The sequence below is a fragment of the Sinocyclocheilus anshuiensis genome, unplaced genomic scaffold (genome assembly GCF_001515605.1).
Source record: "Sinocyclocheilus anshuiensis isolate Anshui unplaced genomic scaffold, SAMN03320099.WGS_v1.1 scaffold438, whole genome shotgun sequence".
Taxonomy (NCBI): Eukaryota; Metazoa; Chordata; class Actinopteri; order Cypriniformes; family Cyprinidae; genus Sinocyclocheilus; species Sinocyclocheilus anshuiensis.
The window spans coordinates 1,722,359-1,736,936 of NW_015546118.1; the positions used below are offsets into that span (position 1 = coordinate 1,722,359).

The 14,578-nt window shown below is 36.4% G+C and overlaps 1 protein-coding gene across 1 annotated transcript in view; it reads left to right on the top strand.

Moving 5' to 3' along the window:
- Nucleotides 1-386: 386 nt before the first annotated feature.
- Nucleotides 387-14,578, top strand: part of LOC107700936 (disabled homolog 2-interacting protein-like) — a 91,638-nt gene continuing 77,446 nt past the window's right edge. Inside the window, exon 1 of the mRNA XM_016502810.1 lies at nucleotides 387-639. Within this exon, the coding sequence (XP_016358296.1) occupies nucleotides 516-639 (124 nt within the window). The 5' untranslated portion in view covers nucleotides 387-515. The remainder of the gene's footprint in view (nucleotides 640-14,578) is intronic.

Consider the following 14,578-nt stretch of genomic DNA (forward strand, 5'->3'; position numbering starts at 1 on the left):
CAATATTATTTCGTATTTGTATTTATAATTTTTTATTGTAATTTTTTTTAAATAAAACTTAAATGTGACTGAGAAATGTTCTTGACAAGTTCTTATGTTCCACCTTCTCCTGATCCAGCCCTGGTTTTCACACAAACTCTTCGTACAAACTTGGTCTTCTGGCTCTCTCTCTGTCTGTCTTCAATGGCATACCTCTGCCTTCCCACTACTTAGAGACAAAGTGTGTGTTAGAGAGAGAGAGAGAGAGAGAGTGAGCATGTGGCACTGAAGAGCCTTTTGAGCTTTTCCCCTCTCAGTGAGAAATCAAGCAACAGAAAGAGAGAGAGACAGAAAAAGCAAACACCCCCCCCCTACAGTTGGACTTTTCCCAGACTTGAGTGCTGGAATGGATTTCCTCTGATACTTTGGATGTCACTTCACAACTGTGGAGTTTATGCACAGAAGGGATCTTTAAAGTTTTGTTGACTGAGCGTGTGTATGAGAGGCGTGTGTGTGACAGGAGCGTGCTAGGAGCTATGTCAGGTGTTACACGGAAAGGTTCTGGGAGACCAGGATATTACTACAGACTCCTGGGTCGAACGAGGCTACAGAGACAGCGCAGCCGCTCCAGGAGTAGAAGCAGAGCCACAAACAATAGGGGTAAACATCTTGTTCTAACTTTACTACATTGTTTCTGAAATATTCCCTCCGACCTTTTAAAATACTTTTATGTGTTGTTAATGGTGCAGTATATATTAATATTTCCCATAACAGTTACATTTGTCACACTTACCTGCAGTATGTTAAGTTTGTGTGTGAGATTTCTGTTGTTGCCACAGTAGTAAAACATCATAACAGCCCGTCTGTTAGAGTGCAGCTGCCATAAACACGGTTATTACCACGTTGTTTATGGCAGCACTCTTCTGAGTACTTCACTTTTTAGAAAAGCTTTTTAAACTTTATTGTAATTCTGAGTAAGAACATCATTGAATGAATGAACTCTAAGAAATGTAACTCACTTTAATTTGCACTATTTTTTAGATCTAAAAAACTGTATGCAAACACTTCCTTTTTAACCATGAACCAGAGTTGCTATTAATGTGTTTCTGTTCGAATATTGTTTTGTTGCGTGTGTGTGTGTTAATGAGGAAAAAATGTGAGTGATGCTCAGATATTGTTGTCTAATCACAGTTTGTCAGTTGTCGAAGTGTGAGTCTGTGCTTTAGTAGTGGGACTTTTTTTGGAGATTAAATTGTTGGTGGAAGTAGGTGTTTTTGTGTATCATGAAAAAGTAATTGACACATTCACTCAGCCAATTCATTCAAAAACAACTAATTCATGCAGTAACCAAGTGCCACTTACTGTATGTTGCTTGGCAATGCTGAAAGACTGATTCTTGGACTTTGGAAGTATTTTCTTTTGTTTTAATATAATATCAAATTTGACAAATGTATTTATTCATAACGAAGACATAGTACTGAGATGTGAAGTAAAGTGTTAACTTATGTTTCATAGAAATATTGTATAAAGCAACATCAACATGGAGCAATCAAGGTGGCCTCATGTCTGTGGCCTGTGGCTGTTTTGACATTCAGTACAAAAGCATATTGTATTTAATGCAAAATGTTGTATTGTAGTTTCTAGCTGATCTTGAATAATTGGTTACTGTATAAGAAACTTAGCCACTCTGTCAGTTTAGTGTTAGTTGTAACACCTTAGTATCACCGGATAAAACCACAGAAGCCATAAAGTTAGTTAACGAGCCCTCACGCGAGCGGGTGGAGTGAGCGCCTGTTGTGGAGAAGCGGTTATTATCAGCTGTAACTTTACGGCTTAACAACAAGACAGGTGACCAGCCACAAGGATTGAACCTTACACACCAAACGCGCTCTTACTCACACAATTTTCCAAACCAGTCAAGCAGGAACTCCAGTACTTTAGTATGGCCCAACAAGCTTCTGCTCTCTCTCTTTCTCTCTCACACACACACACACACGCACTGAGTAATTTCAGATGTGATGACTGAGAATGGCTTCTTTAAACTCTCATCCAGGTTATGGCTATCTAGGCTCATTACACAGGGGGTCGATTGAGATCCCTGAATCATTCAAACTTAATTCAGTCACTGAGAGAATCGATTCATGTAGTAGATGAGGTGCTTTGCGATGGGGCTTTGTAATGGCACAGCTGTTTTGGGGACTTGGCAGGCTCAAGGTGACATCACTGTGGTAAACTTTTGAGTTTGAGTAAAAGGTTTGAGAAAACAGAAGCAGTGACTTAAGAGAGGTTCTAACATTTAGGATAGATGTCTTGAACTCAGTATGTTTGTTTATTTGCTTGAATGATAATGATATTTTCTGTTCAGTGAGATGTGGGTTTTACTTTATCAAGATTTTTGTTTGACAGCAAGAGAATCCGGAAGTTTTCCAGTGGGATGATTGTCATAGAAGATTTTGCATGTTTTGTGGGTGTGGATCTACTTAACTGTCAAGCTGTATGTTAAAAGATCAGTTCTTGTTTACAGTTCTGCGCTTATTCATGTTAAGTAGGGATAATATTGCAATGTCTATTAGGGTTGGGTGATATGCCTCATTGTCATACGTCCTATCGTCAGCTTGTGAGATCTCCATGGTACGGCTAGAAGCAGCCTAATGTTAGTATAATCTATTAACTAAACATGTCTTTTTAGTCAAGTAGCATATGGATGTCCAGCCCTCTACGAACACCTTGGCAATTGAATCGCCATTGGCTAGTAAATTTTTTAGTTTACTCGCCAGACTGATAAATATATATATATATGTATATATTTGTTTGTTTGTAAAATGGCACAGCTTTGTAAATATCTGAAAGTACACTTGTAACATCAGTCAGTCAAGCATTATAATATGATAATCAATATTATTTAATGATAGAACTTTAGTAATTAGAATTAAAACTTGATAACCATGTATATATGCATATTAGTCATTTTAACTGAACTTTGGACTGGTGGTGGTGCTTTTTTGGTCATTCAGTGTTTCTGTAAAAAAATAAAAAATTTGGGGAAAACTAACAAAAATACTGATAAGATAATAATGATACGAATTCTATTCTACTAATAATAACAATATAAAACGCACCAAGGATTAATGAGCTACTGGATTCATGAATATTAATCAGGTTGTGTGCGTTCGCTCGAACTGATTTGCTGAAATCAAAACAGGGACAATAATAGGTGAGCGCCAGCCAATGAGATTGCCGTTTGCGCATTAGTTCCGCCCACTACCGGAGAAAGCGGTAGTTCTTAAAAGCTGAAGAATTCCAAAGGAACTCACAAAGGATACAACAAAGAATATCGTTTACATGTAGCGCGCATAGGTAGCGCGTCAATTATCTCTCTCCCTCTCTCCTGCGTGTGTGTGAAACAAAGCGACGGCGAGTCATGCGCTTCACACTAGAGTTTACGGTACGTTAAATACAGGTGCGTTGCACATCCATTCAGATGAACTGAAAAACAGCACAGATCGCTTGGCGGAGAGTGAAACTCTGAAGCGCTCAGTCAGAGAGTGTTCGGCGAGTGAAAATATATCTGAGCTAAACTTATACTTAGCCTCCAACTCACACTGGCGAGTAAAATCTGAGAATTTATTAGCAATTGGCTAATATTAGACATTTAGTCGCCCAGAGTGAAGATTTAGTCGCATATGCGAGTGATTTACTCGCAATATAGAGGGTTGATGTCATATTTTTAATATGACTACATTTGTATTTAAAGGGATAGTTCACCCAAAAATGAAAATTTTCATTAATTACTCACCCTCATGTCGTTCCAAACCTGTAAGACCTTCGTTCATCTTCAGAACACAAATTAAGATATTTTTGATGAATTCTGAGAGCTCTCTGACCCTCCCATAGACAGCAAGGATCCTAACATGATCAAGGTCCAGAAATGTAGTTAGGACATTATTAAAATAATCCATGTGACATCAGTGGTATAACCGTTTATTCGACAATTCTTCTCCTCCGTGTCACCCTATAGCGCCATTTTGGGGAGTATCACATACGTAAACAAAGTATACTGTTCTGTGTCAGCAGCACCGTACACGGATACACTGTTTACGTTGTTTACGCTTTGACCTGAACGTAAACAACGTATCCGCGCACATTCCTTGCATACGTTGTTTATGTATTTGATACTCTCCAAAATGGCACCAGGGTGATGCGGAGGAGACGAATTGTTAAATAAAGTCATTATTTTTGTTTTCTTTGCACACAAAACGTGTTCTCGTAGCTTCGTAAAATTACGGTTGAACCACTGATGTCACATGGATTATTTTAACGATGTCCTTACTACGTTTCTGAGCCATGATCGTGTTAATTACATTGCTGTCTATGGGAGGGTCAGAGAGCTCTCGGAATTCATCAAAAATAACTTAATTTGTGTTCCGAAGATGAAAGAAGGTCTTACGAGTTTGGAACGACATGAAGGTGAGTAATTAATGACAGAATTTTCATTTTTGGGTGAACTATCCCTTTAACATGATCACAATTTAATAAAAACATTGTAAGCTACTAATTATAATGCTTACATCTCCTCAGTTATTCAGCAGCTACAGAAAACAAGTAAATAACATTTACATTATCAAAGAACATCACTCATGTCCATCTAGTGCGAATTTTATGCATTTTTAAAAATCACTCCCGTTATAATCAGTGAAACAATCTCTTATACTTACATTGCACATACATCTGCACTTTGTTTGTTATCCTGAGAGAATTCGCACGAGAGCAGAATTCAGTCAGCAAGCGCTCACACTGACAACAAAACTCATCTGAACGCCTCTAATTGGCCAATGCCTTCATAAACTCAACAGAATCACGCGTGATTGGTTATAACGCGCAACACTGTAAAAACGCGTAAAAAAAAATCTGATGGGACAAATAAGCCCTAATATTAATTAGATAATACTTGCCTAATAATAATAAAAATAATAATAATAATAATAGTAATAATCGTCTTGATATCATCAAGGGCATCAGCCACAGGCGTTATTTCTGGCTATCGTTGATACATGATACTATCGTCTTATCGGCACAACCCTAATGTCTATGTGTGCATGGAACATCACTGTTACTGTTACTATTATTATTATTATTTCTTATTTATCTTGTCCTCCAGTAAGTAACCAGTATTTCAAAGAGCCGAGTAATAAAAAGTAAAACATACACACTCATTATTCTCGTGTGAAGGTGCACGTCACCGGTGGGATCATGCAAATTGAGTGTACAGGGAACAGAATTATAAGCTTTGTTATCTGCGGTGCTTGTTTTGGTTCTGCTGACTGATAGCTTATCAGTTCATGCATGACAGAAGATGGCAGCACTTTGGATCTGAATATTCAAATACTGCACCAGTATGAGGTAATGGCGCCTCCATGAGCTCAACTCTATTACACAACCAATTACACACACACACACCTCACATGGGGTGGATAAACACACATACTGTAATTACCCTGTTTAAACTCATGTTTGAGAACATGCATAGGACTGGAGAGAAAATTGTAGTCTGTGTATTTACGTCCAGCACAGCCAGCTGCATGTGAGTGTTTGTGCAGTGTTCTCTGTCTAACTCTTCCTTCCTTCCTCCCCTGTTCATTTTTGATAATACAGCATTACATCACCACTGTATCAGCTGCTAAACGGACAACCTATGAAACACACACACTGACACAGCTGTGTGAGGAATAACCTGTTCTGGGAACAGTACAACAGCAGCTTTTCCCATAGTCGATGCGTTTTGCTATGCTATGGTTTTTAATATCTGATTAGTAAACGCATGGGAACGTGATTAGTGGGCTTAGCGGTGACTGACAGTTGCATGCAGCTGTGGTTTTCAAATGTTTGCTCTGCATTATCTCACAGGAATGCTATGTCAGAAGATTATGGTGGAGAATGTGTTGTCCTGCTGATGATGGACCAGTTTCACCATTTCTTACTCTAGATTAGGGCTGTGCGATTAATCGAAATCGTCATAAAATCACGATATGAGCTTGCGCGATTTCTAAATCGCTTTATAGCACGATTTTCCGCGCGCCCGACCTCCCGCAGTATGCTATCCGAACCAATCAGAATGCAGCGCGCCTAAATGGAGCACGAGAACAGAACAGACTGGGCGGCATACAAACGTAACACCAGGTTCACACACTCCGTCTGTGGTGTGTATTTTTTCCGCTCCCATGTTAACGGATCACACTGCACGCGATTGCGACAGTGTTGCCAACTTAGGAATTTTGTTGCTAAATTTAGCAACCACCCCTATTTGAAGCATTGCGCCATCCCCATGTGGGCAACATGAGGTTGAATCTAGCTTTCCAATCCCATTTTTACTAGTAGCTAATGCATGTGGTTTGATGCATTGAACTGTGGTGCTCATGTGGACACTATGAGTTTGAATCTGGCTTGCAACACATTCTGATCCCAGTTCCATTTTTTCTTCCCATCATTTCTTGTCATGTCTTTGCTATATTTTTGTTGTATGTCTCTAAAGAGCTATGGTTTAGTTAGATACATTGGGCCATGGTGCTCATGTGGGAAATAAGAGGTTCAATACAGCTCACATTACTGTACAATTCATACCTCTTCTCATCATCATTTTTGTCAACCTTGACTTAGTAGTTGGTGCATGTGATTTGATACATTGCACCATAGTACTAATGTGAACAATGTGAGGTTAAATCTGGCTTGCAACACTTTTGGATACTTTTCCCATTTCTTCTCCCCATCGTTTCTTGTCATCTCAGAATTGTTGTCACATCTCTACAAAACTGTAGCTTAGCAAATGGTGCATGTGATTTGATACATTGTGCTGTAGTGCTCTCATAGGCAACTACCAGCTCCAGAATCCAGCTCCCAGCATTGTCCTGTTCCCACCTCTTCACCCCATCATTTCCTGTAATATCTCTATTTTTCATTAAAAAAAAAAACAATAAAAAAAAAAAAACTTTACGCATTTATAATCAGAGACAGGTGTTGTAGCACATCAAATGTGTTTTGTAATGTGGACACACAATCTGATATGATTCACTTTCTGTACCCTCAACACGGATGAGTTCATCATACTCTGTGCCGAGAAGTGAGGAAATACAGTTGCTTTACAGAATGCTGTGGGGAATGCTGATGGGTTTGAGCCGGAATTCTGCTGGAGTTTCCATTAAACGTCACATCTCATCTATTTATACAGGAAACTAGGGTAAATACCACTTTTAAAAAAACAACTTGCCAAGGTTACAGAATGTCAAAGAGTGATCTGATAAAAATGTCTATAGTTTTCATAGGGTGTGTGCTTGTGTGGGTTTTACAGTTACAAGCTATAGTGTAATCCAGAGAGTGTAAACTTAACAACAGAAGGTCTAGGTCAGTCTGGAAAGTCAAAACAGACAAAGGAAGAGAGTGAGAAAACGGAAAAAGAGCTTGATGAAGACAAGAAAGACAGGAAATAAAAAGAACGAGGGAGGTGAAAGGACAACAGAGATAACAGTGATTAAACAGGCAGGGAAAAACAGAAAGCTTTGTCAGAATGGTCTGATAGCTGAATGTTGTGCTAGAGTCGGTCAGTCAGTGAAATATTTTTAACTAGTTCATAGTTGTGTTAGTGATTTGCTATAGTTGGGTCTCCGTTTGTGTGTTTTATGTCTTGGAATGTCTGAGTTTTCTTCAGCCTTATGTGCAAAAACAGCTAATTATTTTTGCTGTGCTTCCCACACACATATCACTTGTTCACATTCACACTCTGTCTCTCACTCGCATTGACATCTGACCAAAATTAAAAAAAAACAATAATAATAATAATAGAGCTAATTTGCATTAGTTGTGTTCAACTTCTCTTTTTGTTGATCTTTTAGTAACTATTGGCTTCAAAGGGTTGTACTTTCAGTTATATCCTTTCCTCTTTTCCTTAGTGGAAGTGGTATTTCAAAGGGTCTGGGCCACTAATATAAAGGTTTCAAGTTCACTTTGTAGTGATGATCCAGGAACTGAGCGGATACTGAGATCACAATTCAGCACTGAGCAAAGCCACTAAACCAGATTCTGCTCCAGATGGTTTGGCCCTGTTATTAGTGTTCTGTAAGTTGTTTTGGGCAGAAAGCATGTGGTGAGTGGTTTGTTAATTGGATTCGCTTCAATCATGAGTAGTCTGACATACCGCAGACCCCTGTAGAGAACAGATCGAGCTCATAATGTGCCGCCTTGCTTCATCTCTGACTCTTTTACTCATTATGCACTACTACTGTTGACTTGTTTAAATAACAAATGGTCATTACACATACAACTAACAAGAAGAGATTAAATCAAATACACGTGTCTGTGTATGCTAATGCTGCATTGTTATAATGCACACACTGGACTCTTTGGAAAAAGTTGGTTGGCTAAACATAGATTTGCAACATGTTTAGAGAAAAAAAGAAAGAAAAGAAAATGGGCCTCCTGACAGACAGATGTACTGTCTCATAGTATAATGTTTTACTCTACCATTTTCAAAGAGCTGACAGGTGGGCATCTCTTTTGCGTATGTGTGCACTCTTTGCATGGCTGTTAAGTCATTCAAGCACAGTGAGCTTTAGGAGCGGATGCAGAGAGTGTTTGATTAGAATAAAAGGAACCACACACCCTTTGCATACAAAAACCATTCATATGGTTGTTTTTTAAATAAGGGTGGCACCCCTCATATTTGCTGCAATGTTGAGATCACATGATAATGTGCCACTCATCTCAGTAATTCTACTGTTGCTGGACTTTGCCAGTTGCAGAGCAAACAAATCACAATTATTCTATGTAGTAACCTTTGCAACAGGTGTCATGTTTTGTCCAAGACCACTGCTGTATAAGTTGATTAGGAAGATAAAGAAAAAAAAGAAAAAAAAATGTGACAAATAAATTATGGTCTATTTTAAATAAAACGTTAAACATAACAATTATGCTTCATACAATATCAAAAATCATACTATATGTTATACATAAAGTTGCTACTGCAAAGCGAGTACAGCAAACCGTGATTGTTCTTATGTTTGCTTATTTCTAATTCCTAATCATGTACAGACTACCTTTCAAAAGTTTGTGATGAGTGCAATTGTTGTTGTTGTTTTAATAGAAATTAATACTTTTATTTAGCAATGATACATTAAATTCATAAAAAGTGGCAATAAAGACATTTATAATGTGACTATTTCATTATAAAATAGATATACATTAATGTATTAAATATGTATTATTTAGTTATTCCAAATTGTATTATATTTCACAATATTACGTTTCACTGTATTTTTGATCAAAAATATTTTTTCAAGAGAGAGAGAACATAAAATTATGATTTAAAATGGTGAAGATCACATGAAAGGATCTTATAACTCGTTTACACGCGTCAATACATTTGTGAGGACATTTTCCAAGGTTTGGACTTTACAATTATGAGTACAATAATCCAGTTTGTCGGCATGTAACAGTGTGTTTCAGTTCTTGATGGAGTCAGGTTTTGTGGAGTTATGTGTGTTCGATCATGAGGCATGTTCCGTAACTTCACTCTCACTCTGGAATGTCCTTTACAGGAAAACCTGGAAACACTGTGTTCCAGCCCTCACCTCAGGAAGTGTGTTTTCTGACCCGTGTGAGTCGATAGTTGGTCTTGCTTCTGTAAGAGAGTATTCTAGGACTGGCTGAATTCTCAGCAGGTCTGAGATGTGGTTGCTATGGGAACAGCAGAGCAAGGCGATTGTCCTGTATGACCACTGGGCAGGTACCTGTCAATCATGGTGTCGGATAGGACAGCCGGGTCTAATGGAAACACATGTTCAGCTCAAGGAGAGAGACAGTTATGCAGGTGTTGGTGGGTGTGTGGTCATATCTTCTTGCCTTATTGCACTGTTCTTCAGAGGTTACATCATGACGCTGGTTGTAATTTTGTTTAGACAACAAAAGACATTCAACAGCAAACACCTTTTTATCAGCATCTAAGGATAAATGAAATAAATTGCTGTTTGACATCTCTGACTGAAAAACACGACCTCTGGTGAAGGACTTATTTTTATTGAAGTAAAAGTAAAACTTTGTACATCAATAAAGCAGAAATGTATTACATTTTGTTTGTTTTTTGACTAATTAGTCACTGAAAATTACCATGGTACAGTTTTTCTTGACATGGCACCATGGTAAAAATTTTCCAAAAAGATGTTTAATTACATTTAAATTTTGGATTTTTCTATTTAAATAGTGGAATAAATTAATATAATCATATTTTAAATTCTAAAACGTGTATTTAAAAATATTTGTGCCATGTTTTGTCAAATACTTCATGGTAATATAAATAAATAAATAAATAAACAAACATTGTAATCATATCATACATTAAAAAATGCGTATTTAAATGTATATTTAAAAAAATCATTTTGTCATATTTTTGTCAAATAATTTTAATGAAGTTTAATTAATTCATTTTCTCGACATGGCACCATGGTAAAATATATATTTTTTTTAATTCAATTTAAATTTAGAATATTTCTATTTAAATAGTGAAAAAATAATATAATCATATTTTAAATTCTAAAATGTATATTTAAAAATAATTTTGTGCCATATTTTGTCAAATACTTTGTGGTAAACAAACAAGCAAATAAATAAATACATAAATAAATAAGAATTATAATCATATTATAAATTCCAAAATGCATATTTTAAATGTATATTTAAAAATAAATCCTTTTGTCATTTTTGTCAAATACTCTTAATGAAATTTAATTGTTTAACGAATTAATTTTACCTTTAACAATCTTTTATGCTGATAATTAGCAGCCCTGTTTGATGCACATATGCAGTGTAATCAGTCCTAAACCAAAAACATCTGACATGTAGTTGGTAAATAAATCAATGTTCTAGGTTACAGATAAGTAAATGTTGTCTTATAAAGACCTGTGTGTGTTTGTTGGTATATTTGTGCATCTTTCTTTTATTTTTCTCTGCCTGAGCATACAGGTGGTTGACACTTGTAGCAGGACTAAATGAAACCACAGTGATCGTCACGCTAATCTAGAACCACACACATAGTAGCCACAAGGACTTAATTTTTTTATTTCAGTTCAAGCAGACGCTCACTCTCACTCTCTCACAGCTGCGTTCCTTCACATCTTCTATCTTTAACAAGCAGACACTCACACACTGAGAGAAAGTGAAAGCCAGCTCTCCCAGATCAAACTACACGGCTCCTCACTGTTGAATTCTCATTACACATCACCACCGGGCCTGATGGAAACTGGTTGACTTGATTGAAGTTTAATAATCCGCTGTTGAAAGGGTTTTTAGCAGGATAATCAGACCTCTGCACTTCCACCTGCTTCTTTGTCATTCATTTTTGTGTTTAGCATTTTAAAATCTGTTTTGAAAACGATCTTGATCTGAGAGAAGATGTATTTAGGCATACTAGGGTAACCAGACATCCGGCTGCAGCTTTCCTGTGTAACATCCTAGTTTAGTTATTTTGTGAAATAATACCAAGTAGCTAACAGGGCACTGCTCACTATAGAGATTTTGGTAACACTTTACCACTTTATTCAGTTATAATTATTTACGGCAAAAATACACAGAGCAACTTTTTATTTCATAGATAATAATATAGGCAAACTTATTGATTCATTGACCACTGTTCTAGAAAGGTTTTTTTTGTTTTCATTTCAAAATTCTGTTTACATTAGTGTGCAGTTTTCCTGAATTGTCCTGCATTGTCACATGCTAAAGTTCATCTAATGTGATTTAAATGACTTTTATGTAATACTTTATGTTTTGGGCCTTCAATTCTTCATGGAATATTTGTACAAAGTAGTATGATTGTACAAAATTTTATGTATTACAATGTATTACAATTACACTATTAATATGTACTGTACTGTAAGTGAACTGCAAAAAAAGCTGAAAATTATTTAAAATTGTCTAATAAATAATGTAATGAATACTTTCCATATAAATGTAAACTTACAGTACAATCTTGCACTTGAAGAAAGCTTATGTCCACGTTATTTCCCCGTCCGCACAACATACCAGATGGTTGAACTTTGGGAAATTGGGTGAAACGATGCTTGAAAAGAATTCATACTCCTGTTCCCCCCCCTCCTCTCTCTCTGTGTGTGTGTGTGTGTGTGTGTGTGTGTGTGTGTGGAAATCGAGTTCTGACTGAAGACTTTGCTCAGGCAACACTTGAAGAAAGCTTATGTCCACGTTATTTCCCAGTCCGCACAACATACCAGATGGTTGAACTTTGGGAAATTGGGTGAAACGATGCTTGAAAAGAATTCATACTCCTGTTCCCCCCCCTCCTCTCTCTCTGTGTGTGTGTGTGTGTGTGTGTGTGTGTGTGGTGGGAAATTGAGTTCTGACTGAAGACTTTGCTCAGGCAAAGTCTTGGAGGGGATCAGTGTGTGATAGTGAGATCAGAGCGGAGCACTTAACATAATCTGTTTCTAGATCTATGTACCTATACTGACACTGATTGAGTGAGGCAGTCAGTCAGGCTTCACTTTTTCCCAGCATGTGAATTCTGAAGGGCAGTGAGGAACAGTGTGAGGATTTAAGAGCTTTGTATACTGAGGGCACATTGAGGTAGAGATTTGATGACTTTATGAATGGACTATAATTTAGGACATCTATGTAGGGATGCACCGAATGCTCGGCAACCGAAATTATTTGGCCGAAAATTGCAACAAAAGCTCTTTCGGTGTTGAATAAGCGAAAGACCGAATAAATTGTACCGAACAATGACATGACGCGATCAAATAGAGGCGCACGCTAATGCAACAAACACGTCGGCAGTGTGGAAGCATTTAAACTGTCCGAGAAAGATGCAAAAATCATTACAAGCAGCGACAGCGAGAGACTGTTTACCCTTACCAAAAAGTAGTATACTTCAAGTTTATTTTATTAAGTATACTTAAGTAAAGTTCAAGTATATTTTTAAGTAAGTATAACAGTAGTAAACTTTGAGTACACAACTAGTTTACATAAAATTTTTTAGCTTGTACTGCAACTATACTAAAAGTTAACTTATATGAATACTGATAGTTTTCTAATTAAATACTTGTAGTAGCATTTTTAGTATACTTTGAAGTATAGTCTTAGTAAACTACTAGTTTAGTAGTTTTATACTGCAAGTATACTCGTACGTTTTCTTTAAGTGAACTTTACATCATACTTTAAGTATACTACTATGTCCCTATTTAGGTATTAATTTGTATATATTTTGTTATATAAATATCTGAACATACAAAACACCAAAAGAAAGAACAGGGTATCTGCTTGTAAACAAAAACATTTTATTCTAGCTTCATGCATTCTTTTTTTAAACACTTGAATGTGGGTGTTTCATAAATAAAAAAAATAAATAAAAAAAACATTTTGAACAAAAAGCTGAAAAAAAGACTATGAATTGGATTCAGAACGATAATCAAAACTCAAAACGAGTCGATCAACACCCCAAAGCTTGACAGTGTTTAAAAGAAGTATACTAATAGCACACTTGAATAAACTTTTTCGTATGGGTAGTACTGCATCACATGTCTTCGATGAGAAGTGGAAGGGATGGTTGTTGCTGGTTACTGTATGATGATTAAAATCGCGAAATGCCCTGAAACAATTAAACTGCAGAATGTTATGTTTTCTAATACATGCACGAATTGAGCATCAGCTCGCGACGCCAGGGTTCAAAGTCCAAAGTGCGAGGAAAATCTGCGCTGAAATGGAGTTATTCGTCAGTTGCTCAGTAACATTTGTATGAATTTTTACAAGGCATGCATGTGACAATGTGATACGTGCAACAAACGTCTTCCCAAATTCATAATGAGAATCATTTATAAATCTACTGTTGTCAACAAAAAGAAGCACTGAGGTCTTCCGGCGGGTTTCTGCCAAAATAAAAGATGGGAAAAAAAAGCAAGAACTCCATCAACATTAATAAATGTTATTATTGTGATGTTACTGTTGTTCTGTAAAATACAATTAAAAAGACAATAATAAGGATAATAATAATTACAACAGCTCTATTGATACATTTATTATAGCATTCACACATAGTGTTCAGACTGGGATCTGTAATATTTTCTAATGTTTTAAAAGAAGTCTCTTCTGCTCAGCAAGGCTGCATTTATTTGTACAGTACAAAAGAAGAAGGGGATCTCAAAAATGGCCAAAAAATATTATTTTACTAAATTATTAATTTGAATTAAATTGTGTTTTATTGGTATAATGTCTGCTAGAATGTAAAAAAACTATGACATACAACTCTTACATTATGAGTGGAAGATCAGTCACTGAATGGATGTGTTGGCATGGTGATTGTTTATGTGGTATCTGCCTATTTGATTACATGCTGTGAGAGTCTCACAGTCTACATCCACACTTGGACAACATGCTGGGATTTGTGCATGTGGGTTTATTCTTGGCTATTATAAAGCTATCTCTAAAAAACATATTTTCAGTTGCGTTTTACAATTTAAAAAATGTCTGTAAATGTCTATACTCTGTGTGTTTGTGTGTATATACTGTATATATATATATATATATATATATATATATATATATAAAT